General features: G+C 37.1%; 4 protein-coding genes across 17 annotated transcripts in view; 2 read left to right on the top strand and 2 right to left on the bottom strand.

The window, feature by feature from the left end:
- The window catches only part of LOC123678955 (coiled-coil domain-containing protein CG32809), a 128,391-nt gene that overhangs the window by 35,918 nt on the left and 65,617 nt on the right, over window positions 1–26,856 (top strand). For all 14 annotated transcript variants that reach the window (XM_045616236.1, XM_045616247.1, XM_045616241.1 and 11 more), the window contains one exon: window positions 564–750. In XM_045616236.1, coding sequence (XP_045472192.1) covers window positions 564–750 — 187 coding nt within the window. The remainder of the gene's footprint in view (window positions 1–563; window positions 751–26,856) is intronic.
- The window catches only part of LOC123678959, a 28,179-nt gene continuing 3,089 nt past the window's right edge, over window positions 1,767–26,856 (bottom strand). Inside the window, exons 2-5 of the mRNA XM_045616250.1 lie at window positions 21,705–22,067; window positions 9,212–9,426; window positions 5,521–5,620; window positions 1,767–2,749 (exon numbers count right to left, since the gene is read on the bottom strand). Of these exons, the coding sequence (XP_045472206.1) occupies window positions 1,869–2,749; window positions 5,521–5,620; window positions 9,212–9,426; window positions 21,705–22,008 (1,500 nt within the window). The 5' untranslated portion in view covers window positions 22,009–22,067 and the 3' untranslated portion in view covers window positions 1,767–1,868. The remainder of the gene's footprint in view (window positions 2,750–5,520; window positions 5,621–9,211; window positions 9,427–21,704; window positions 22,068–26,856) is intronic.
- On the top strand, window positions 19,380–19,821 carry LOC123678965 (60S ribosomal protein L27-like). The gene has a single exon (XM_045616257.1). The coding sequence runs from the start codon at window positions 19,414–19,416 to the stop codon at window positions 19,819–19,821; it is 408 nt and encodes a 135-aa protein (XP_045472213.1). The 5' UTR covers window positions 19,380–19,413.
- Window positions 22,975–25,578, bottom strand: LOC123678958. The gene is made up of 2 exons (XM_045616249.1): window positions 25,386–25,578; window positions 22,975–25,043 (listed from the first exon to the last, which is right to left on the bottom strand). Exons 1-2 carry the CDS (start codon window positions 25,475–25,477, stop codon window positions 23,090–23,092), a joined length of 2,046 nt encoding a protein of 681 aa, XP_045472205.1. The 5' UTR covers window positions 25,478–25,578; the 3' UTR covers window positions 22,975–23,089.

The following is a 26,856-nucleotide window of genomic DNA, read 5'->3' as shown; positions in this document are numbered from 1 at the left end:
TGGCTAATATTAAAGGAGCCAAATCGATAATCTGAACGTATTGAATAAGAATTTTTTATTTGTAGGTACACAATGGAAAACTGGAAAGAAAAATATTAAAATGAGAAACACGAAAATATTTCCGACATTTTATTGCTCTCTCTGTATTAGAGGGGGGAGCAATTTCATGAAACTTATATTGTGGAGAGTAGGTCATGTACAGGGTGATTCACTGGGATCGCCTATTAGACGTTTATGGAAAACTAATCCTAATTTTGAGAAAATTTGCATGTTGGGGTTCATGACAATGATCTTTCTCCCTAAAATATTTTCAGATCTCTATAACTTCCGGTTATAACAGAAACAGACTACTACTTCCTTATTTCAAATGGCACACCCAGTATAATATTGCATCATTAGATAGCTTTTTTGATGAAAATTTCAGAAATCTGCCATACCTTGGGTTCAACGTTTCATGAGTTACTGGGAATTTTATGAAAAAAATGGTGGCGATGAGGACTCACATTTTTTTTAATATTTCGACAGAAAAAGCTTTTTTCGAATGAAACTTTTTTTTTTTGCAGATCCCACTTACGCGAAATACGTGATCGGTCAGTGTTGAGGCTTTTCGAATCTGCTGACGTGTCAGGGGGTCTACCCATGGCAGGAATCGGGATAGCTGGTGGTGTTGGCCACTTTGAGGATTCGAGTTACTTTTCGGAGCCCGAGTTCGACTCTGAGTATCAGCATCAACACATCCATAAGAGCAAGGTAAGGATCTTTACTTATTAATTTATACTCTATCCAAAATTTACGAAGTACTAACGGAACCCACATTTTTTTAGTCTAAGAAGTGGACTAGTAGAACTAGTATACTAGTAGTAGTACTAGTATACTACTACTAGTAGTAGTACTAGTATACTAGTACTACTATTAGAATACGTCTCAGATCTTCATAATTCGTACTTCAATGAATATATTCAATAGGTCCATTATTTGTGCAAATATCAAGTTAATCATGTAGGATCAAACGTTTAAATAAGAAAAAAATAATTTTAAATTATTGAATAAAATAAGAATTATACATTTTATAATAAACAATAACGCTTTAACAAATATCGAACTCAGACAACTGAAAATATCATCTTGGAATAAATCTAAGTCAAGAGTTAACCACAAGGAAATGTGTTGTCATCGGAAGTGATAGCGATATACCAGCTTCTCTTTTTTCAGAACTCATCAGTGTCAAATAACCCAACCAACCAAATTCAGTTTACTCCTAACCTATATTTTGTATTTTTGATATTCCCATTCTTCTGATATACTATTTATTCTCCTCGCGTGTTACGATACCTAATACTTGAGCTTCGAATAAAAAAAAATGTAATTGGCTATCAAATAACAGCTACTTCATGTTCCACCATTATTTCTATTGAAGTAATTGGTTTCATTGTTGCAATTATCTTAGTGTAGTAGGCATCAAACCTGCGTGGTGTACAATGACACCTCAACTTTCTCCTTCACGTGATAAAATATCATAAATTTTATACTTGTCACCAACCTGAAGCTGAACAAATGAGCATTTCAACGATGATATTGATCCTCAATTTTTTTTCAATTGATATAGTTCCTAAATGAGCCTTCATTTTGTATTCATCCATCCTCTTATTATCCAGCTCGATTCAACTTTGGTTATGCAATCTTCTTTAGAGGATTATACAATTTAAATCGCACGCACACTCATTTTTAATTCGAATTATCAAAGGGTTAGTTAAACAAAATAATGATTCTGTTTTACTATTTAATAGTTTCGCTAATTACCTACAATAAATTACTCGTATAAAAATAGAAAATACAAACTCAACAACAAATTTTCATGAGCGACGATCCTAGAACGCCTTGCACTGCGGCACAGCAGGGAGGTAAAAAGCTCCAGAGTACAATTTTTTCGCGACAGTCCTCCAACCAAATACCAAAGCTTTCTCGAAGGGTTCCTCGTCGCATCCACTACACACGTTCATAACCGCCTTTACCTCAGCTTCGGCAGGTTCTCTTTCATCGCTCTGTTTCTGTTGCTCGAGAATTGGTTGATTGTGACCAATACTTGCCAAGCCTTCTAGAAGGCTCTGGGAGTATATTTCATCTGCACCAATGCTTCCGTCCAATATGTGTCCTCCAGCCAAGAAGATATCCCTCTTGTTCTTCTGGGAAGTCTCCCGTTTGGCTGCTGAGTGGATGATGCTAGCTCCAATTAGTGGAGAGTCACCAAGAGATAAAGATTGTGAGGAGTAAGATCCACCATCTGTTGGTATCAACAGTTGTCCTCCTCCTTGTGTTTGTAGTGTTTGTAGTGGTTGCAGCTGGGCTGCCTGCAGAAGTGCTTGTTGTTGTTGAGGAATTTGTACGTATTGCGCTTGTGGTCCTTTACCTGATTGGAACTGTTTGGCCACGAGACTCTCCACGAACTGGCCGTTGATGTACTGGGCGTTGTAACTCTGTCCAGGTATCGGTATGAGTTGGGCTTCTGGTTGCTGTCCTCCAGCTAGGTTAATCTTAACTCCGCGGTTCAACTGACCTCCGGTGAGGAGAGGATGTTGGGGAAGAGTTTGGCTAGGTGGGGTTGTTGGTTTGGGTGTTGTGGTTATTGGTACGCCGTTTTTGTCGAACTGATGGGCGTGGTGATGTTTGTGGTCTTTGTGAGCTTTGCCGGCTGTTAAGGCGACGTTGTATAGTTGCACCATGGTTATTTCTCCTAACATTCCTCCGGAACCTAAAAGATAATTCAAAATATTATTAAATTGGAATCACAGTACATATGAAGATCATGAGGAAAATAAGAAATATAAGTTTGTTTGTCTAAATGACTGGATATGATATGTTGATACTCCGGGAAGAACATGATAAAGATATAAAGGGTGTTTTTTTTAGAGCTATAAAACTTTAAATTGCAATAAAACAACGATGGGTTATTCGATTGACATGAATTTAATTTATCCCCAAGATAATCTTGTGGCATTCCATTTTAAATATGAATTCTGGCATATGACCGCCACGGCTGGCTCGGATGTAGTCCAATCTCGACGAATTTTCGATAACTTTTTACAACATTTGTGGCTGTACCTATATCGGCAATAACACGGCGAATGTTGTCTTCCAAATGGTCAAGGGTTTGTGGCTTATCCGCATAGACCAATGACTTTACATATCCCCACAGAAAGTAGTCTAGCGGTGTTAAATCACAAGATCTTGGAGGCGAATTCACAGCTCCAAAACGTGAAATTAGGCGGTCACCAAACGTGTCTTTCAATAAATCGATTGTGGCACGAGCTGTATGACATGTTGCGCCGTCTTGTTGGAACCACAGCTCCTGGACATCATGGTTGTTCAATTCAGGAATGAAAAAGTTAGTAATCATGGCTCTATACCGATCACCATTGACTGTAACGTTCTGGACATCATCCTTTTTGAAGAAGTACGGACCAATGATTCCACCAGCCCATAAAGCGCACCAAACAGTCAGTTTTTCTGAATGTAACGATGTTTCGACATACACTTGACAATTAGCTTCACTTCAATAGCGGCAGTTTTGTTTGTTGACGTAGCCATTCAACCAGAAGTGCGCTTCATCGCTAAACAAAATAAAATTGGCGTAGTGCGCGATACGTATTCCGCACATAACCATTATTTTCGAAATGAAGTTGCACTATTTGCAAGCGTTGTTCAGGCGTGAGTCTATTCATGATGAATTGCCAAACCAAACTGAGAATAAATCATTTGACAGCTGTTAAATCGGTTGCCATCTTGAATAGTAATGCCAACTTAAAGTTATTTACCTCCAAAAAAACACCCGTTATTTGTTACTTCGAATCATTTTTTGAGCACTCGTTGCCTGAACACGATGTCTATATTATTCGAATTTTGAGCCGTTAATGGTCCTCAACGAGAAGTTTCGGAAGAACGCATAAAATTCGTTGAGTCTGTAGAAAAGAATATTGTTTTCAGTAAATATAAAATAACAATTGAAGCTTTATATGAAATTCCATGTTGATCGCGTCACTTGAACCATAAAAAATAAAATAAGCAAAATATCGATATAATAATTATTCATTCATTTATTCTTCATTCGTAAACAATGAATCAAATCGCATATACCCATAAAAAGTTTTGTGGTAACTAGAGTGCATAAATGAACGAGCGCTCAAAAGACCTGAAATTAAGTGAGTACTCCCCTTGGATTGAACTGAAATACCAGGTCAGAATTTCCATTTCTTATCTAATCAACTATCGAAGAGGAATGGAGATTGCAATGAACCACGCGGAAGGAAAGTATGATATGAAAAATGCTCCACTATCAATCTTCTTTGCGTTCTGCAATTAAGTATCGGAAGAGAATGTATAGTGTCCTTATTGAGATCTAGGAGTGCAATTATGATAGCAGGAATTAAATGGCGGTAAGAAAATTGATCGCGAATAGTAAAACCTAGGACTCTGCGTGCTTTATATCATAAAATTTGAATTGGTACTTTTACTTCGAACGATCTTGATTTATTATGGGAAGGTGGATAGATGTATTGGATAAATAAGAGAACGGAAATGGTGATAATTTTTAGGAGTACTTGATTCGAAAACAGATTTTTTCAGGGTACATGAGAAAATCAACTGGAAGATAATTGTATTATTCTCTAATCTTTATTGATTAATTATTTACTGCTGAAAGCTATGGAGCTCTATGGAAAATTCTTTCACTTATATCTGAATAGCATCAAAAGATGCGTTTTGAAATATCGGAATATAGAGTTAAGTCTGAATTGAGATATTGATATTGAGATATTGGGGCCATATTTACTGTTGTTTGAAAGATGGATGGAAATGAGTTTCATGTATTGATATATCATTGTTTTTTGATCCGAAAAAATAACATGTGAGCAAGGCAATGGTTTGATTACTATCATTCAGACTCTGCTTCATAGGCGACAACAGTTAAATGGTGCTCAAGGGAAATAAATTAGGCTTCAAGGAACAAGTGATTGCCGGGTTGTTGTCTATAGCGAAAGTATGGACGAATTTCTCTGATGAAAAAAAGTATTGAGTAGTCAGAGGTGCGTTGAAGTACACATATATATCACTCTTTAAGATGTTGACAAATAAATATTTTTGGAAAACATGTGTTTTTACTGTTTAGACCTGGTACATATTGAGTGAAGTTTTACATCATTTTTTATGTATTAGGGGATACTTTTCTGGGAGTATTCCTGTTTGCATCCCGAAACTGAATAAATGAATAAATAAAAATCATTCAAAATAACTAACGAAATAGGTATATGACTCAGCAAATTGATTTACCTCATGTTAATTGTTGAATAACAAATCAATTGGTTCAATGAACAAAAAAGTGCGAGAAAGTCACCAATGAACAGTTAAGCAAAACGAATTCAAATGGGAATCTATCCATCTTATAATGATGGGAATGTATGAAATATAATATGAATAATATGGGAAAGGGATAAATATATATTTATATAAATATAAATCTGTCTTTACCTTGTGGTGCATGAGCTCCCTCTTGAAATCCTCCTCCAAGTTGAGTTTGTCCTTGACCACTTATGGCAATTCCTCCACCTGGTATTTTAGTTCCAACCAACTGTAAAAGAATATTTTTTATTAAAAAAATTATCATATTTTCCTTGTGGTCTATCAGACGTCTTCTGAAGGATCTGTAGTGAATGTCGAGTTCGAGAGTGTTTTGGGCTTCAAATTCGAAAATTATAGATGTTACGGCTCGAATTCCTAGTGACAACGAGCAAAAAGATGAAAATTCTTACAGTTTAATCTTTCTTCTTTATAGAAGTTATATCATGTTATATTTTCATGATTGCAAGAATTATATTCGATCTTAATTTTCTTAATTGTTCTTTTCTTCATTTTAACCATGAAATGGAACTTCAATGTTAATTTTCTCTGAAAAGGGCGTGCGAAATAGAGCTCAAGCTAACAAGAATTGATCCTTTGGGAGAGATTGTCGAAATTAATATTAGTTTGTCTGTATAGTTCTTTGTGGTTCTCAGAGCTCTAATGGTGGAAACATCGTGATAAAGATAAGATTTAACCTATATAAATCGTGGAGCTCGGAGTTCACCCCAGTTTTTCACGTCCCCTCTATAAAGATAAAAGTTCAGATTAAAGAGACTATTAACCATAATCGATATTTCTCTTTTATTACACATTTTGCAAATTTCATGTGCCCCAACACTCTGTTCACGAATGAACGAATCTCTATGCTTATGACTTGAGATCGATAACAGAGTAATAATAATAAATCGAATAAACCGAAATCTATTGGAAACTAACGAGAAAACTTCCGATCAACGAAAATTATAATAGTTTATTCCTTCGTGCAATAATACCAACAAAGTGCCAAGTCTCATCATAAACCAATATTCAGTCTTTTGTGATCCGTTAGGAATCTAACGATGCACCGGCATGCGATCTTGAAATGAAATTGATGCGCATTTCATTTGAATTCATGCAGCAGCTTTGTTATGCAATTTATGTGATGGTGAGACGAAAATGGTTTATCACTTCATCCTGAAACGTCAAGAAGCTAAGGATATATATTGAGGGGCGCAACTTGTCCTGAAGAATATTCGTTATTTGATTTTTTTTAACGCCCGTTCACCGAACGGAATGCTCTATCATTTTGTTACAATGTCTGTAATTTTCGAATTTTATGCTCTAACGACAAGGTTTGAATCATTGAAGTCGAATTCTTCTTCCAATTCGATTCTGTTTGGACGGCTTTGGGATTTGGCTTGTATAAGTAGGTATAGAATAATAATTTTAAGCTTCGTGCAGAATTTCGTATGGATGGTGCAATCAGAACCATGGGAAATTCAACAAGAATATTGAAAAATAAACATCTAATTTTGGAGCGATCCCAGTTGTTTAAGGAAATTTAGTGTTAATAGCGGTGTTAGAATTATATACTATTCAAGCAGAATATCGAAAAGAAAGAGAATAGTATCCTCTAGTTCCGGTGCTGCCTCGACTGTTGGTTACTGGCCGGTTGGGTCAGGTAGTGACAATCTCCCCGGTCTCGGCTGAAATGATCTGATATAAACTTTGAACCCTATAGTTAGAGAGATGATTCTTTCTAGAATATGCGTTGATTATCAAACAAAAGAGGAGAAATGATACAAGAAGACCTAGTTACTTTTGGAATTTTCTCATTAAAGGTTTCCTCCGCAAAATTGTTTCATGAAATCGAGGAATATCATTGTGAAGTGTATTTTTTTTTCCTGGTATTTCATATTGCAGATTAATTTATTAATTCGAGAGGCCGTGAAGTCTAGATCTAACTTGTGATCGGAAGACTGAATATCCGATTGAATTGAAATTTTGCCTGCATATTCAGAATATCAATTCCAACTTCAATGACGTGAATTCAGAAGTTTTTGATTGCTCGTTCATTCAGACCCCAATTGCATTCTTAAAGATCATATATACGGATGTACAATTCTATGGCCTCCAAGGGTGCAATTGGCGCATGAATGAACGAGTACTCAAAAGTACTGACTTCACCTCAGTGCCTTCATAGTTTCGAAAAAAGGGTTGAACGATGTATGAGCAGATTTTCCATTCGATCTCGTCTTCTACCTACGAGTATTGAAACGTTTTGTCTTCAAAAGGACCAGGCAGCCACATAATTGAAAAACTGTCATCGGTTAATTCTTCTGAATTTTTCGTATTTTGTAGAAACGCCCTGTAACCCAATATCGGACGTTGAAAGGGCGTAAATGAAGTTCAAGATCGACGTCTAAGACTTATGGCCATTAGAGACCAATTTGCGACAACTCGATCTTTGGCTGATGAGTGGTTAGGAGACTAAGGCCATCCTATGACTGTCCGAACAGCTTACCGCCAGATAAGGTTCTTTTGGACTGCAGTATCATTGACCCCATCTTGTGTTACCTCTGACGTTTGAGCATCGCCGGTAACGATCACAGTGGCGCAGAGAACGTCAACATTGGAATGTGGACTGGTATCAGATCGTCTTTTCAGATGAATCTCTATTCTCCTTGAGTTCACATGATGTCCGAAGAAAGATTAGACGACGTTGGGAAGAAAGACGTGAACATCAGTTTGATGTTGAGCGTCATGTGCACCGGGCAGTAGGCGTTATGGTATGGGCGAGGGTATGGGGTGCTAATGCACATGCAAGTAGGCCACTTTTAGTGTTTATTCGAGGTAACATGACTGCGCTGCGTTACCTTCAAGAAAAAGTGGAGCCATATGTTCTCCCCTACCTCAACCGGCTCGAGAATCCAATATTTCAGCAAGTTAATGTCCGACCTCATGTTGCCAGAGTTAGTTTAAACTTTTTCGAAGCGACCCATGTGAATCTTTTGCCATGGTCACCCAGATCCCCCGATCGTTCGCCCATAGAGCATGTTTGGGACATCATGGGTAGAAGGCATGGAAATTCACCCCAGCCTCCACGGACTTTGGCAGCTCTGAGACATGAAGTACAGGTAACTTGGGATAGTATCCCTCAAGAAGAAATGGACCATCTTATTGAATCAATGCCGAGACGTGTTGGGGAGTGTATAAATGATACCAGTGGGCAAACAAATTATTAACAAATTAACTGAAAAAAAATGGAAAACCGTTTTTCCTCCAAATTTCAATCATTTACTCCTTGCTATTCTATCTATGTTTTACCAAAAAATTAATATTTGAACAGCTCCTCCTGGGTGTTGCAGTTTTTTTGTCATTAAGTATATTTGACATCATAATAGTGTACTCGAGCTAAGAGTAATGACAAAAAATTGGAAAATTGCAGGTATCACTTTTTCAATTACAGGGTGAATTATGAACCAGCCTTTTGTCTGGTCCTTTCAGGGGTGTATTATAATTTTTTCCCTCAAACGACTCCAAAAGTTTCGTATCGAAAATAACGACCCGAAACTCTGAAACATAGCAAATGCGTAACGAAGCACCTGAGCTCGAATCTGCCACTCGGGTCCTGAAACCTAAATTAGGGTATATCGGAGTATCAACTAAGACCCTCTAAATCGATAAAAAACAACGAGCGAATTAATTTCTATTTTGGGGACAGCTCTGACCTTTCCGAAGTCGGCTCGAAACGGGATCAATTAACCGTTCATTCATGAAATATTTAATTCCTGTCATTGTAATGGGGAGAAACGAACCGAAAACAAGGAAACGGACTCACCCTGTTGTGGAAACCGCGTCCCACCCTCTCCGCGTTGACCCATATTTGCCATTCTCCAGTCTTGCCGTTCCAACTTTGACATGTATGATACCATTTGTTCAGCCTGAGCGGGTAGTTTAGGCGGTAGAATGTGTGCCCCTCGACTGCCATGCTGAAGTAACTGGATCGCTCGGTGTTCGATATCCAGGAGTAGATGGCACGTGGCTGGCCGTCGACTGGAAAAAAGTTATATTTTTGAAATATTTTGATATGCAATATTTAGAAATTTGAATAAATACAATCCATACAGCAAATATTGGAGTATACTTCCAACCTAAGCCTTCTCGTTCTTCTGTAATGAACATAATTGGTCCCTGAATTGAGCTTTGGGGAACACCATGCCATATTATTAAGTGTAGGTACTTGCTTCCGCCGTTTTGCGTTTTGCGATAGATGGCTTTAGCGGTTAGTGGTAGTCGAAGATGTCATACAATGAGCTTAGGTATTTGTAAACATCACGCCATCGAAATATTATTCGATTTGAGCCACCATCATAAAGTTACAAATTCTCGTAATTTGCGGGAGGTTTTAATTTTCTGCTTTAATATGAGGAAATCTGCGGCTGAGGCTCTCAAATACCTATGGTGAGGTCGCTATTAGTGAAAGAACGTGCCGAGAGTGATTTCAACGCTTCAAAAACGGTGGTTTCGACGTCGAAGACCAGCATAGCGGTGGAAGAGAGAAAAGTTTTCGAAGATGCAGAATTGGAGGCATAACTTGATCAAGACTCGTGTCAAATGCAACAAGAATTGGCAGGATCATTGTGAGTGACGCAACACGCCATTTCAAAACGCCTGAATGGCAGGAATGATTCAGAAACAAGGAAATTGGGTGCCGTACGAGTTGAAGCCGAGAGATGTTGAACGGCGTTTGTTTGCTTGTGAACAGCTGCTTGCAAGTCAAAGAAGGAAGGGATTTTTGCATCGCATTGTAACTGAATACGAAAATGGGTTCATTACTATAAACCCAAGCACAGAAAATCATGGGGATATCCCGGCCATGCTTACACGTCGTCGGCCAAACCGAATATTCACGGTTCCAAGGTCAAGCTCAGTATTTGATGGGACCAGCTCGGCGTAGTGTATTATGATTTGTTAAAACCGACTGGAAGAATCACAGATCGTTATCGAACGCAATTAATGCATTTGAGCCGAGCATTGAAAGACAAACGGCCACAACACAACGAGAGACATGATAAAGTGATTTTACAGCTCGACCCCAGTGGTCAAGTTTGTTGACCTTTGTCCTTCAACTACTGAAAAATTGTATGCAAGGATCTTGGCTTACGTGCCTATAAAATACATTTTGTGCAAGAATTGAAGCCAAATGTCCATCGTTCACATCATATTTTTGCTATTTGGTCTAATTTGAAACTCGACGAAGATGAGCAATTTTCACCAAAAAAATTTGTTTGGTGGTTCATAATGTTCATATCTTGTTCAATGGCTTCGACAATAAGCAAAATTGCCGTTTGTGGAGAAAAGAAAATCCTCGAGCCATTTACAAATCACCATAACATACATTAGAATTGAATGTTTGTTGTGGTTTACAAATTTGATATTTTCATTTAATATCCGCATAAAATATCAACTTCCGTCGGTTTTGTGTTCATGCAAAAATTAGCTAATTTCGATATTCTCGTCTAAATTTCTCTGGTTTTGGTTACGTAGTCATTATGAAATTTTGCATGAAGCTTTAAATTATCATTTCACAAAATTTAATTTTGATGATGAAGTTTGGGAATGAGCACTTGATATTAAAAATTGCTGGTAAATCGATTCGAAAATATTATTTACTTTCACTATTGCTACGATGGGAAAAGAGGAATTCGCATACACTCGGAAAAATCCTAAAAGTGCAATTATTCATCAACAAGGCTTCCTTGCAGGATTGAATTTCCTCTGTAATTCAATGCATTGGATATAACGCTGGTAACAGATTCAGTTTAAATCTCCTTTTCACGCCTTCTGAGTGAAATTATATGCATCTGCCATAAAATCAAATTGAAAAGCTCTTATTAAAGATGCCGCAAGCCGCAATAAGTTAGTAGTCTTTTCGAATAGCAATTTTACGTTGAATGCATTTCTGCATTCTGGAATTGATATCATATAACATGGAAGTGAAGATAAATTTGATTGAATGAAAGATAGGCGTACATATACGGAACTCCAGCCAAATATTTTCGGTTGATTAAGTGTTATAAAAGATGACATAAATGTACTCAGAACGTTCACACATCGTAAAATGAATTTTTTCGTTAGCAGTGACTTGAAAATTCATCTCGAAAGGGAATCAATTTGTGAACATTTTTGGTAATTTTTTTTTATTTATAATTGAATTAACTCGATCAGGAGAAATTTCATAATGGGATAAGTGAGAAATAGTTAAACCTATAGAGAGTAATATCAAAAAAACTAAAAAAATAACCCCTTCATCAAATAATGTAATTTCCAGTCCATACTGTAGGTAGAGCGAGAGCGAATATTTTCATGTCGACAATTAATCAAGTTTCATGCAATTGACGCTTTCCATATTGCAATCAAGCTTCTCTCATTAAACTCTGCAACTGACATCGAAAAATCGTGGAGCGCATTGAACGGTAATGAAAATGTCGATATTCAGTTACATTGCTGAATGTTTTGACCATGGCCGAATATCCGCAACATTGGATAACGTAAACAAAATGAATTAGAGGTGATCTTGAATGGCAGTTCATAATGAGTTCATTGATTTTCATCAATGTGCACCTCTGAAATCTTTAGTGTTTATCATTTCGTCACTATGTCTGTATTTTTCGAATTTTGAGCCAGGAATAGTCTCAAACGATAAGGTTTGACTCTTTGGAATGGAAGGACCTAGAAGGTTGAATATTAAGGGTAGTTTCGGATTTCGAATGCCGCTTTCTATTTAAATTTTTTCATTCTTGGACAAGCAGCACCTACTGAGTGTTGTGTTGTGATAAGTTGCGTAAAATATTGATTAAGCATGATCAAACTGTGAATTCTTTTGCAACTTGAAATTTTCTCAACGATTTAGTAATTGTCGACAATTCTTATTCTTGGAGTAAAGCAGATAGACTCAAAGTATAAATTGTCCGAGACGGTTACGTCATTCTGTTTTACATTTAATTTCTAGTTTCAAAAGAATTCCCAGTTTGATCATGCATACTTCTAAGTTATAATGGGTGTTTTTTTCGAGGTATATAACTTTAAGTTGGCATTAGTGTTCAAAATGGCAACCGATTTAACAGCTGTCAAGTGATTTATTCTCAGTTTGGTTTGGCAATTCATCATGAATAGACTCACGTCTGAACAACGCTTGCAATGGGTCCAGAATGAGATTGCCGTTGTTCCCGATTTTCATAAGCGAATTTTGTTTAGCGATGAAGCGCACTTCTGACTGAATGGCTACGTCAACAAACAAAACTGCCGCATTTGGAGTGAAGCTAATCCTCAAGTGTATGTCGAAACACCGTTACATCCATAAAAACAGACTGTTTGATGCGCTTTATGGGCTGGTGGAATCATTGGTCCGTACTTCTTCAAAAACGATGATGGCCAGAACGTTACAGTCAATGGTGATCGGTATAGAGCCATGATTACTAATTTTTTCATTCCTGAATTGAACAACCATGATGTCCAGGAGCTGTGGTTTCAACAAGACGGCGCAACATGTCACACAGCTCGTGCCACAATCGATTTATTGAAAGACACGTTTGGTGACCGCCTAATTTCACGTTTTGGACCTGTGAATTGGCCTTCAAGATCTTGTGATTTAACACCGCTAGACTACTTTCTGTGGGGCTATGTAAAGCCATTGCTCTATGCGGATAAGCCACAAACCTTTGACCATTTGGAAGACAACATTCGCCGTGTTATTGCCGATATACGGCCACAAATGTTGGAAAAAGTCACCGAAAATTGGACGTCCAGATTGGACTACATCCGAGCCAGCCGTGGCGATCATATGCCAGAAATCATATTTAAAATGTAATGCCACTAGATTATCTTGCGAATAAATAAAATTCAAGTCAATCGAATAATCCATCGTTGTTTTATTGCAATTTAAAGTTCTATAGCTCTAAAAATAACACCCTTTTTTTCATGCGGCGTGTTACAACACTCATTAGGAGGTGAAGGTTTTAGAAGAAAGAAGATTGAACAGAAAGCTCTGAAATTCAAAATCTTTTCTGATAACATGAAATATCATCATGAAAGAAGTAAAAACAGGACCATACGAATTCTTTCTTTTGCAACTCTTTTGAAAGGAATTCACTATACTGAATTATGTATTTTTTCAGGGCAATATAGGAATTCCTCTTGAACGTGTAAAAATTAAAGATTGCGACGTCTGAAGAAAAAACTCAATAATCAGTTATTGATATAAGAATTTTAGGCCAATTTTCATGAATCATCCTGTACCTCCGAAACTAACAGTCTTAGGATACACAACGAGCTGCTTTTCTGAGAGTCCAGGATGACCTGCATTCACCACTGGGTTGTGGTCAACCACTTATGTAACACCCTGTAGAATAATAAGTCTGATCGATCCACAGAACTAAGACATTCCTATATTGAAATCTATAAGCGTTCTTCGATACCGTATTTTAGATCATACCGAAATAACCTCGAATATCATACCATATCCCAATAACTACAAATGCGTTGAAAACCCATATCATTCTCTTTCACTCAATTGCATCATAACGATCAAAACGGATACCGCAGACTTCATAATCCACTATTATGAAAAAACAAATTAATAAAAGTGCGGGCGCGGATAATCATGTCAATAAATATAATGTCACAAATTGGTTTCTAAGGATAACCGATGGAAAGCGAAACATCGTAGTGAAGTAACTGAAATTGAGGGTATACAAGAAGTACTTCAACCGTTGCAGCGTACTGGTTCTGTTTATAATAAGAGGAAGCCAACTTGACCCATGAGTAGAGTGCATGAGAGCGAAACTGCTCTTCGTGATCGACTATAAGGCGCACTAACCTGTAGCAATACGGGATTTTATTGTTTCCTCAATAAAACGTGCCATTTGGGTAATGAAACTGAATGGCCTGGATTTATTTTACTGCCCCTTAGCATCGATGACATACTCAAAAAGGTCTTACTTGGCGCGGCAAAACTGGCTATTTTGTGCCGTGGAATGATTGCTTTGTTGGCTTTAAAGCACCCACGTATATTTCTGAAAAACCTTTCAATGTATATTGGGAATATATTATACCTTGTGGTGTTATAGTACAGTATTGCTGAACATAATTTCGAATTTATTACAAAAAGTTAGTTCATATGCAGGATGCAGGGTGTATAAAATAATAAGCTTGCTATACAGGCTGGAAAATTTGACCCTCGCCAGAACTCAGAAACGAAGAATTTTCGAAGATATGAAAAAAGGTTCAACTTTTGTTTTGGGGGGACGAATTTCTATCAACTAACATGAAGGTGGCATCAACTCTTTACATTTCTGGACTAGGATAGAGATTTGAGATTTTATATGTGATCAAAAAAACACAATCAGATTAATAGGAAAGGCAGACACAGCAACATCAAAGAACAAGAAAAACTCTGATGCACTATTCGAGCGAGGCATAGTGCTATAACTTTGAACCATAGAGTAATAAACATATATAGAGGGAGTATACGCAATTTTTACATGTCCCCCAACATGCTTAGATTACGTTGTCGGATTGTGATATCTTTTCAAATCCACAATTTTACTATATCGTTATGAATGTATATTATATTGAATGAAATATATTTATTTGAGTGATTCCTGATTAAATTAGCAAATTTGAATATTTGGAATCCGATATTTTTCCTGATTGTTGAAATTATAATAATCGAAATATTTATTATTTTCTGTATCTGTCTTCTGAAATCCAAGGTTTGGCAACTTTTGCTCTCCTAGTGTCGTCGGTTGTTTCACGTCGTTTGGCGCGCTTGTAGTTTGTTTTCTGAATTTCTGATATATTTAGGTATTTATTTCAATAGATTTCGAGTTAATATGAAACGTTGATTCACTATGGGACATAAGACATGCGTTCTTTGTGGAGAAACCCGCGAATTGAGTGAGATATCGTATCACTGATATGTTTTCATTTCCGCCTTCTTCATATCAAATTTGATAGTTCATGTTGGGGTTAAAATTTGCTACTGAAAATGACATATTATGCTCCCTCCATCTATGTTCATTACTCTGAGCTTCCAACCTAATGAACTAACTAGTCAACACGATAAAACCATTAAAATATTTCGAGAACAGAATGAAACATTATGATTTCATCTAATGATCAATTAATTATTGAAAATTAATTAATCATGATCGACAAAGCGAATACAAGAAATAGAGTTAAGTTCCAATAATACAGTTACCTATTACATCAATTTTGATTAATTGCAACACATATGTGTATGATTGAACTATGCATAATGAATATTATTATAAAAGACGGTAGTAGTATGGTAACTTATGCGTCAGTTGTTTTCTGAACTAGTTTGGATTTATTTTATTCCTTTCCTTTGCTTCAAGAAGAAATATTCTGACTAGGAAGTACCATTTCGATATTTCGTTTCTGATTATGCTCTAGAATGGATTGAGGACACAGTAAAAGAGCGTATACCAGAATACAAGTTCATTGGTTCACAGAGACTTTGGACGGTTGACTTAGAATTCATCTCAGATATTAATTTTCTTGAACATTTTGCAGTACAATTGTTATGTAAATTCAGTTAACAAAAACTATTCGAACATCTAATCTGGCGAATTTGGTTTCACACAATTCAAATATGCTATACAAACGTCGATGTATGTTCAACAAAATCAGTCATGGTGGGGAACTACATAATATATTTTCAGAACAACGTTGGTAACTTCACAGGAATTGAAGCTGTTCCAACAGAAATGTATGTCTGAATTTCCTCTGATCACATAAAGTGGAATCAAGTACAATACCGTTAGGAAAACTTTAATAAACCAGCATGGAAATTTCTGAGTCAATTATATTCAGGATATGAAAGGCATGGAACAGTTTCAACTTACTTCAGTTAGTTAGACACTTGTCAGGAGATGTTGGAGAATATCATGAGAAAAGGAGAGATTTAGCAATTTATGTTCTTTTGATTTGTTGAAAACGATTTGTTGATTTTTGTTTGAACTGTATAAAAATCAATAAAAATTAAACTTCTGAGTTTAGAAATTTTTGAGGATTAAGAATCACAAAATATATTTTTTTCCTATGACCGTAAAAAGAAAGTAGAAAATACTTTTAACCTATAACAAAAATATTTATTTCGAAACTTATACCTGAATTTCCATTCAAGTTGAGCAGGAACAAATCATGAGCGTCGTATTGGATTTGTATTAAACCTAATCTTACTTATTTTGGATAGATAGGTTCAAGTTAGTATTAACCACTTATTTCATGAAAAGAGCACCTAAGCACTGTATTCAGGTTATTTTGTTATGATATCCAAATGATTATCTAATCGACCGTTTGATTTCAATGTACTAATTGTATAAGAGTTTGAGATTGCTTCATTCAATGCTAACTAGTTTTTTTTTACTTGCTTCAAGTTGCAGCACTAGGTAATAACGGTCTTCTAATAAAATTGATCGATTTTTCATTCACAAACTGAATTTGGACATTTTAGTTCAGGAAGAAAATATCAACTTTTTGAAATAGAAAAATAAATTAAATCACTATGAATCATAACAACATAAAAAATAATGAGAAAAATGAAGTTTCTTAATATTGATAAACCTCCTGGCTTTGTTTGATTTCATAATTTTCCATCCAGGATCTAAGACACATGAGGCATCCTATAGATTTATCGCCTAACCTATTGCGGGTTTTTGTAACTATAAGAGCAGCTCTGGAAAATTGTCTTTCAACAGGAGGTGAAGATGCTGGCGTTGATGAAAAATCCTTGGCCATTTTGGCCAAGTTTGGAAAGATATTTCTGAAACTAGCAAAATCTACCAATAGATTTCATAGAAATGTGAGAAAACTACCTACTACTAAAGTCACACTGGCGAATGCTTCAGTCTCTCGTCGCTCGAGGAAAACCCTCGAGTCTAAACTCGCACGAGAAATATATGCCGTGCGACGCGTGCATATCAAGCTCAAGTAATATCAAGTAGCTCGATATCAAGTCAAGCAATAAATTTCTCAAATCGAGTCAAGTTAAGCTCATGTATGTAATTTTTCACGAACTTACTGTTCAAGTCTAGTACCTGGTTAAAATGTCAAGCTACTTGGCTTGATGAATCCCTATTATTTATGTTCAACCATTTGGTTCTCTTGTTTCTTGGTATTGTATGTGCAGGATATGTTCACAGTGGTAAGAAAGAGGTCACTATGAGTATTTTCCACTGCATCTCTAGCTTTAAATTCTAATAGTCACTCAGTTACTTTGAAATTTTAGACAGTTGAGTAAATTGACTTTGCCTAAAACAAACACATCTGTCATTCTTCGAGAACCACAAAATCGCGGTCTTCCCAACTGAATTTCATTGTATCTCATTGTGTTCCTTGTCTAAATGGAGGCGACGTTTGCAAATTCTTCCATTGACTTGGAAATTGAGCTCTGGCGTGAACCAATCAATTCCGGCTTACCCTATTTCAATAACGTCACTGATCGATCTCCCCAGACTGAATTTTAATCAGAAATTAGGAATTTCAGATTTAAGTTGCCCCGCCAATCGAGATAACCCACCCTAATGCGCCGTTTCTGTGGTGAACCTGGCCTTACGTGAGCGGAAATTTTTGCTTTACGCCAGGATCATTGAGCCAATGGAAAAGACCCCAGTCTGATGCACAGATGGCGGTGCTAGTATTAAATCCATATGATTTTTAGGTAGTATAGACCTTCAAACGATACGTATCAAAATTTGACAGCAGTCCGACCATCAGTTTGTGAGATATTGCGTTGTGAGTGTAGCTACTTTTGTTATTTGAAAAAAAAATGGAAAAAAAAGAATTTCGTGTTCTGATAAAATATTGCTTTTTGAAGGGAAAAAATACAGTTGAAGCAAAATCTTGGCTTGATGAAGAGTTTCCGGGGTCTGCACCAGGAAAATCAACCATCATTGATTGGTATGCTAAGTTTAAACGTGGTGAAATCAGCACCGAAGACGGCGAATGCAGTGTACGCCCAAAAGAAGCTGTCACCGACGAAAAATCAGAAAAGTTCACATAATAATTTTGAAAGACCGTAAAGTGAAAATGATCGAGATAGCAGACATTGTGAAGATATCATCTGAACGTGTACATCATATCATTTACGAATATTTGTACATGAGAAAACTGTGTGCAAAATGGATGCCGCGCGAGCTCACAATCGATCAAAAGCAACAACGTGTTAATGATTCTGAGCGGTGTTTGAAGGTGTTTAAGTGCAATAAACCTGAATTTTTGCGTCGATATGTGACAATGGATGAAACGTGGCTGCATCATTTCATTCCGGAGTCCAATCGACAGTCAGCTGAGTGGACTGCACACGATGAATCAAATACAAAGCAAGGAAAAACACCACAGTCCGCTGGCAAGGTTATGGCATCAGTATTCTGGAATATTCATTGATTACCTCCAAAAGGGCCAGACCATCAACAGCGATTATTATTCAGCGTTATCGGAAGGTTTGAACGATGAAATCGATAAAAGACGGCCCCATTCGAAGAGAAAAAGGTTCTGTTTCATCAAGACAACGTGCCGTGTCAAAAATCAATGAAAATAATGGCAAAATTGTACGAATTGGGCTTCGAATTGCTTCTGCATCCACCGTATTCGACAGATCTGGACCCCAGCGACTTTTTCATGTTCTCAGATCTCAAAAGAATGCTCGCTGGAAGGAAATTTAGCGCCAATGAAGACGTAATCGCCGAAACTGAGGCCTATTTTGAAGCGAAAGACAAATCGTACAACAAAACTGGTATCGAAAACTTGGAAGATAGATATGATCGCTGTATCGCCCTCGAAGGCAACTATATTGAACAATAAAATCGAATTTTGCTAAAAAAATGTGTTTTACTATGGTAGACTAGAGATTTTTCAATTGGCCTGTTAAGTTTCCCCACCAATCGAGATTACCACTCTAATGCCTTTTAGTTGGAGATTGTTGGTTATGGTAACAAGTTAAAATCAACAATCAAGATGGGTAAAATAATGAAATCTGGTAAAGTCTTACTGATCCTTGGAGGTCGTTACGCAGGAAGGAAAGCCGTAATCGTTAAAAACTATGATGATGGAACTTCCGAAAAACAATACGAACATGCACTAGTTGCAAGTATTGACAGATATCCCAGAAAGGTACACAGCAGAATGAAAAAAGGAAAAAGTCACAAGAGATCCAAAATAAAGGCTTTCGTTAAGGTCATAAATTACAATCACATCATGCCAACCAAGTACAGTGTTTATTTGACCTCTGACCTCAAACTGACACCTAAAGACCTTAAAGATCCAATGAAGAGGAAGAATGTTAGGTTCCAAACTAGAGTTAAGTTTGAAGAACGATACAAACAAGGAAAGAACAAATGGTTCTTCAAAAAATTAAGATTCTAAGAAACATCTATAAATAAACGATGAAGAAAAAATTGCGCCGTTCCTGTGGTGAAGCGGGCCTAACGTGAGCTTTATGCCCGGATTATGTGGCTTGGAATCCAATATCGCGAAAACTAGTCGGCGGACTGCCTCTCGAAAGAAAATCATTATCGGGCATCCGTAAATAAAGTCTGCGAAAATGTACTCGTCTGTTCTGAGGCAGTCGGAAGTTATTCAGCTGTCGAAGTTTTTTTTTTCCTCTCCATTATTAGATTCTCTCACCCAGACATTTCGCAGTCGAATATAAATATGGAAGGGGCGTGTTATTAGGTTTTTGGGAGATGTAAAGGTGTTATTGACATTCGTACCCTTCGATCGATTTGGAAATGAAAATGATTTCATCTTCGGTTATATTTTTTCCCGAGTATTTAAAATTTTGAACATCTAACACAACTGAACAGTCACTTGGTTCGGTTAAAATAGGGTTCGGTACTTTCAGTTCCAGTTAACTGAATTTATCTGCCAGTGTGAAGTTAGCTGATAGTAAAATCATCGGAACCATCAGCAGGTGAATCGTGTCAGGGTTCAATTATGAGTATTTCAATTATGTCAGATCCAGTTATTGTTCCCTGTAAATAACTGAGACGGTCAACAGGATGCTTGGAGACCTATTAGTTTCTTCAAGTGTCGAGGGCATGACAGTTTCAATGAATTCACAGGGAACGAATTGCTTTTGTATATAATTCAGAAAGGAAGTGTCAATTCTTCGAGGTGTCGAAGACATGTCGGGTCGATTACTCGATTGTAAATCTTAGGGGGTTAGGAAAGATCGAAGACAAGACGGTTGTACCAGATGTGTCATATCTGTGTATCAGGTTCTAGTCCTTCGAGAATATTCGATTTCCTGGAATCCGCGAAGAGTTTTGGGGGCGGTACGGCAAAACTCTTATTGGACTAGGGGATGGTACTTTTTCTAAGGGTGTGGTCAAGCCTGAAGAAGGGAAGTCGATATTGAGAGTAAGTTCCAGCGGGTAGACGAAGTAAGTTCGAGTCGAGAGACAGTAGAAATTCGGTCTAAGTAGAAGTAAGAGTTCAATCGGTTGAAACTTAAGACGTAAGACGAAAAGACGATTCGCGGACTAGATTGAGACTAGTAGCGAACAAGGTAAAGACGAGACGACCGAAACTAGAATTAAAGACGAAGACGTGATATGCGAAAACGTTTCGAGTAATTAACACTCAAGTAAGACGAAATTCAGTACCGTATCTACTGTGTTTGTACTGAAATGTGGCTTTGTAAATATATGTATACAATTAAAAAGTGTTTAATCATTACAAATTCAACCAAAGTCACGGAGGAGAAGTGGAAAGGCCAGGTAATCAAATTATACCTCTAGACGATCGATTAACCAAGCCTACATTTATAAATGAAAGAAAAAATGAAGACAGCTCTGATGTAAAGTCAATATCTTTGGATCACTCGTTCATTCATATCCACCATATGCATCCTTGGAGACCACATAACTGTATATACGTATATGTAGTCCTTCAAGGGCGAAATAAATGAGCGTTTTAATGCTCCTGATTCAGTGCTTTCCTCATTTTTGTTTTCTTTCTTCTGCTGAAATTTCTGTGTTTCTGACGTCGCTAAGGATTATTATTCTCTATGTACAGGGTGTTCCTAAATTGGAGATACAAAGGAAAATGAGATCTAAATTTGGGCTGGCAAACGCTTTGTTTTCGAGATACAGGTTGTTTCTTCTAGTCCTACTTTTTTGTGATGATTACACCAAATTATAGAAATTGTATCAATCTTCACTACATATTGGGTAAATAACTGCCAAAACCTAATGAATTACTCAAAATTTAACCATCTTGTCTGAAGGTAAAGATTGAAAACTTACCTGCATAAGAGAACAGTGGATGATCGTTGGAATGATTGGAGAATTTGCTCCAGAAACAGAGGGTGAACTCTTTCAAATCTGGCATGTCCGTCTTATATTGAACATATTGGAAGTATAGGTCCTGAGTGAAGCCAATCTTGTGGACCTCGCACTGACCTCCCGATGGAGCCTGCTGGTATTCTTGAGATGTGAGTCCTACATAACTCTGTGATAGTGGTTGGAAGGGTTGCCAATCTTCCTGCTGGATACCTCTGGCGAGGTGGAGGACTACCGCCAAAATGAGCGGAAATATGTGAAGAAGCATGTTGCAAAATTTCGATGGTTCAATTTCAGTGTCACTTGTGGAATACGACAGATTTCATCCTGCAAATAATGAGATTTTTATTAAATTAACTTTTTGGTTCTTATAGATCATTTTATGTATATGTTTATATAGCTAGTTGCACCATTTAAAACTGGAAAACTATAATTTATGGGTATGTTTATGGTGAGTAAAGATTCTTCATGGAAACAAAAATTCTCGGGTTCAAAATTAACGAACAGAAAGGACAGAGATTTTTTGGGTTCAAGGTATCATTACACCATGTCGCTGTTGAGTAAACTCCATATAGCGTTCAGCTGGTTTCAAATCTTAGCTTTTCAGAAGTCAAGAATAAATAGAATGAATAACATTCAATATAAATAAACAGTAAATGATCGAATAATCAGAGTCATTTGTGACTGACTGAGATATGTAGAATGTGCTTCTTGATGTTTTTTACTTGAGCTAAATCTTAGTGAGGTTTAGTAGGGGAGAGCGGGGCTGAACGTGCCGATTTTGACAAATTCTCATATGATTCGGATAAGAAAAGTACTATTTCTGAAAGAAGTAGTTCATCATAAGCCAAATTTAATCTACAATAAGAATTCACTCACAGATTTGACACAATTTCAATGGTTTTCAAGAAAAGGTCATTTTTTTAAGCAAAGTCGGGAAGGCACTACCAACCCCACTTTGGGGCGAGTTGTGCCGTAGCTGAGGTCGGTTGTGCCGTTGATAATTAAAGGTGTTTTACGTGAATGAAAATTAATTTAGGATTTAAAAACACAATTTTTTTCAACAATATATTTATTGCTTATACTTTTAACTAATCAACATAACTTAAAATTCAGTTATATATAACAATAAGCATAATAATAAAGAAAAACATAATATCTTTACTTATTTAGCTATTGCAAATATAAAAACACATTTCAGTCAACAATTTGAACTTATTTTTGAACAAATGAGATCAATTATTGAATATATCAGTCTCTCAGGACTACATTAAAAAAAATAAAGAAGATTTCTTCCGAATTGTAAATTAAAAAACTTATATTTGGTCTTTTAGAGAAAACAAAACCAGTTACTCTATAGATGACTGATCAGAATAGCAATTTGGACATACAAATGCTGGGCTTTCTTCATCGTCAATACATTGTGAATGGGCCCAATTCTTGCATTCTATGCATTGAATCCATTTTTCTCTAGGGGCAGAATTAGAATATGCGTCACAACATATGATGCAATACCAATCTTGTTCCTCATCAGAAGTGTCATCATCTTGCAAGACTCTTCTCTTAGCGGGGTTCTTAGTCGTTCTTTTTGCTTGTTTACCTTGTCCCGTGCATTTTCCTTTACCCTTCTTTGTAGTTTCAATCTCTTTTTTCTTCTTTTTATTAGCATGTTCTTCGGCCAAAGCATCCTTCTCTGGAGTGTCCGTAAGAACAGCTGTCTTTCTTTTACGTCCTTTATTGCGTCCAACTAATCGAGGAGGTGCTTTAGGCAGTGGTCTTATGAGGTCTGGTGAGAAAATTATTGTATTTTCATCTCCCGCGTTGTTATCAGCTGATGATTGAGGAAGTTGGAAGCTGCAACAAGGGGTAGTCTCCTGAGAGCATTGACGTCCCACATGTTCTGGATTACCTGATGGTTCAACGCTGCAGTCGCTTTGCTGTAGAATTGATGGAGTAGTCTCAATCTCTATATTGCAGCCGACATTATTTGAGTCATTAAGATATTCAGCAGTCCTTTCTTGATTGTTTAGAGGGACAGGAAAGTGGTCTGTATCTTGTGAGGGTCGATTTTCTGGCATCGGGCGGTCAGTGACAGAAGACGGCGCATAATCTTTGTCTGTGAAGATATTTGGGTCATAGGGCCAAATGCCAGCCTTTTTAAATGCGTTGCTTATATTGATAGGAGTTGCTGCAAGCGGCAAAGCGTATTTTACAATACCTGGTATTTCATAAATGCTCATAGTTTTCCCGGGATTAGTTCTCAGCCAGTTGTTTTGAGCTTTAGAACAGTATGCTTTGAATGGGCCGTTGACACCAACATCCAGGGGTTGCAGACGGTGGGTGCAGTGTGGTGGGAATGATAATAATATAACAGAGTTTTTCTTGGCCTTTTCGATCACATCAATATCAATATGAGATGAATGATTGTCTAGTAGTAATAACACTGGTTCATCAGGACTAGGCTTAGTATGCTTTATGAAATGATCCATAAACACTAAGAACTCTTTGTTTGTCATCCAACCGGATTGATTACCAGCCCCAATACACTCAGGAGGACCACCTCGGATAAACAGGTCCTTAAATTTCAAACGCGGGAAAACAAACATCGGCGGAATCGAGTTTCCCAGAGCACTCACCGCTAGCTCAACAGTGACTAAAGTTCCACGTTCAGATGAAACAATTGCTCCTACTTGCTTTGTTCCTTTTTCAGCCAAAATTTTTTTCGGTTTTAACACAGTTGTGACACCAGTCTCGTCCAAATTCCATATACGTGAAGGAGTAAGATTATATTTTGTAATCAAGTCGCCAAGTTTTTCGAAAAATTGATTTACATTATATCTGTTGAACGAGCTCGCGCGTCCGGCACTGGTAGCTTCTGGTGTTCTTATTGCAAGAGTAGAGTTCCTCTTCAGGAAGTTTGTAAACCAATCCTTGCCAGCCTTACCATTGGTATGCCAAGATGGTGGGATGTGTTGAACATTAAACTTCACGGCACACTGGTAAGCAAGTTGTCGTACTTCTTCTGGTAGAAGACCAAAATAAATAGAGGCACTTTTCAAAATGTACTCAGACAGTTGTGCCTCTTGATCTTCACTAAACACCATTCTAGATTTAAAACCAACCGAAGGAGTAAGTCCACTTTTAATTTTTTTGACATACCTTTGAAGAGTTGTATGGCAAATTTCCAATTCACGTGCAACTGTTTTTAATTTACGTCCATCCTTGATGACTGCATCAGCCGCTCTTTTTAGAAGATCTTGGGATGTAGTTCCCCTTTGAGTTTTCCGCTTGTAATTCCTCATTCTGTCAAAGACAATAAATACAGGATGAAGTATCATGGCAAAAAGTATTTTATATCTTCCACAAGTGCTCGCATAAACTTAAGTATTACAGAAACAATGAAGGTTGCCGTGGGGTTGGTTGTGCCGCGGCACAAGCAGCCCCCCATGAACGGCACATTTTACCCCGTTTATGCGAGTGTGATATTTTGCCCTACATATAAATATCAAAGCGCTCTAAGCATTATAATCATACTGCATAACAAACTAGGATAAACGACAAACATTTTACTAAAACTTTCATATTAAAAGGACGAAAAATGCCAGCTTGTGACCAAAAAGTATTGAGACGAAAATATTTACTTACGTAGAGCTCGAATACACACACATGCACTGACACCCTGTCCCTTCGGCGGACGGAATTAAACTGGCATGCGCATGTCCCGGACTGTTAGGCATTACGTGAATAACTGCTATCTTATATCTATCTCTTTCTGTTTACGAGATATTCGCGTCGGCACAATTTACCCGCGGCACTTTCAGCCCCGCTCTCCCCTAACTTCATTTATATTTAAATCAACCAATACCAATTATAATATTAAGTGGACCAGATTCCTGTGGAGTGTCTATTACCACCTCAATTACCAGTAAAGTTGGGCAGATAGAGGAAATGTATTTGGATAACTCGTTCAATGAGCACATTTGAAGTCATACGAGTCATAAGCATGCATTGAACTCCACTTTTACTTAATGGATTATGTTTCCAGAAATATTTTGAATTGGCTCAGTCATTTCGAATGCATAATAGTAGTTTGGGTTCCCTCTATATGTTTTCGATTTTTTTCAAGACATAGACATAAGAATCGAAAAAACTGTCTGAGGTGGGTAGGTCATATATGGAAGCAACTTGATTCTAGATTTCTAGAATAGCGGAAGAAGCATGTGAGATATATCCTACGGGTGAAAAATAATCATACCGCCCACACCTAAGATGAAAATACTATAGTCAGACCTTGAGGTATTGAGTTTTGTTGCATTGAAAAGAATTGATCATTCTGCCAAAACCCACCTTTAGTTGTAGAGTTACGGAAAGAAAAGAAATAGAAATTTTAATGGGCACTTTGATATATCGCATTGTTTTGTTGGAACCATATAGAAGGCGATATATCTGTTTTGAAGGCCAAAACTTAAGGTACCAAATTTTGAAAGATTCGTATCTAAAGAAATTAGGTACACAGAACCTTGAAATTTCAGATATGTTTTTTCATAATTATACTGCTACATTTTTTACTCTAGCTACGATATATTACATTCGGAATTTGAGACTCTGAGAGTTGCTCTGGATTTTCATTTTTTCTCCTTTTGCAGTCAGTGTTTTACTGCTCTATTTCTGGTGAAGTATTGAATCTTGCTCTAGCTGGTGGATGTATGCCAGAAGAACATTCTTGGCGCAATTCTTGAATACAAAGTCTTTGTGTCAGCCGATGTTTGGCTTCCTATGTGAGTGCCATCTTCTGTCTCTTGTGTTTCCTCGAGGCTTTCTCGTTAGAGTTGTAAGTCTTCCTTACAAGGAGGCTTGCATGTTTTTTTGCTTGGTCGTCTTCGCACTTGGTGCTACGAGGATACGAATTCTCAAGTTTTGAGATCGTAGAATACACTATCTAGAATTCTCTGAAAATGTCTACCGTACTTGAAGTTGAAACTTCAGGTGAAAAACTGACTAAACCACGGTTAAAAAAGCCTGGAATTACCTCTATTGCCCCCAGTTCTACGTCAAAACATATATCTATTATATTTTGTAGTAATAGAGTATTGTAGTAATTTACGAGTAGAAATGA

Source organism: Harmonia axyridis, chromosome 4 (assembly GCF_914767665.1).
Source record: "Harmonia axyridis chromosome 4, icHarAxyr1.1, whole genome shotgun sequence".
Classification (NCBI taxonomy): Eukaryota; Metazoa; Arthropoda; class Insecta; order Coleoptera; family Coccinellidae; genus Harmonia; species Harmonia axyridis.
This window is presented reverse-complemented; position numbering and strand designations above follow the sequence as displayed.

Bases quoted from the DNA above. Each gene is read 5' to 3' on its own strand.
- LOC123678965 (XM_045616257.1), top strand. From the start codon at position 19,414: ATGGGTAAAATAATGAAATCTGGTAAAGTCTTACTGATCCTTGGAGGT.
- LOC123678958 (XM_045616249.1), bottom strand. From the start codon at position 25,477: ATGCCTAACAGTCCGGGACATGCGCATGCCAGTTTAATTCCGTCCGCC. The intron at 25,044-25,385 runs GTAAGTAAATAT...TGTCTTTGACAG, and splicing joins TGTGTGTATTCGAGCTCTAC to AATGAGGAATTACAAGCGGA.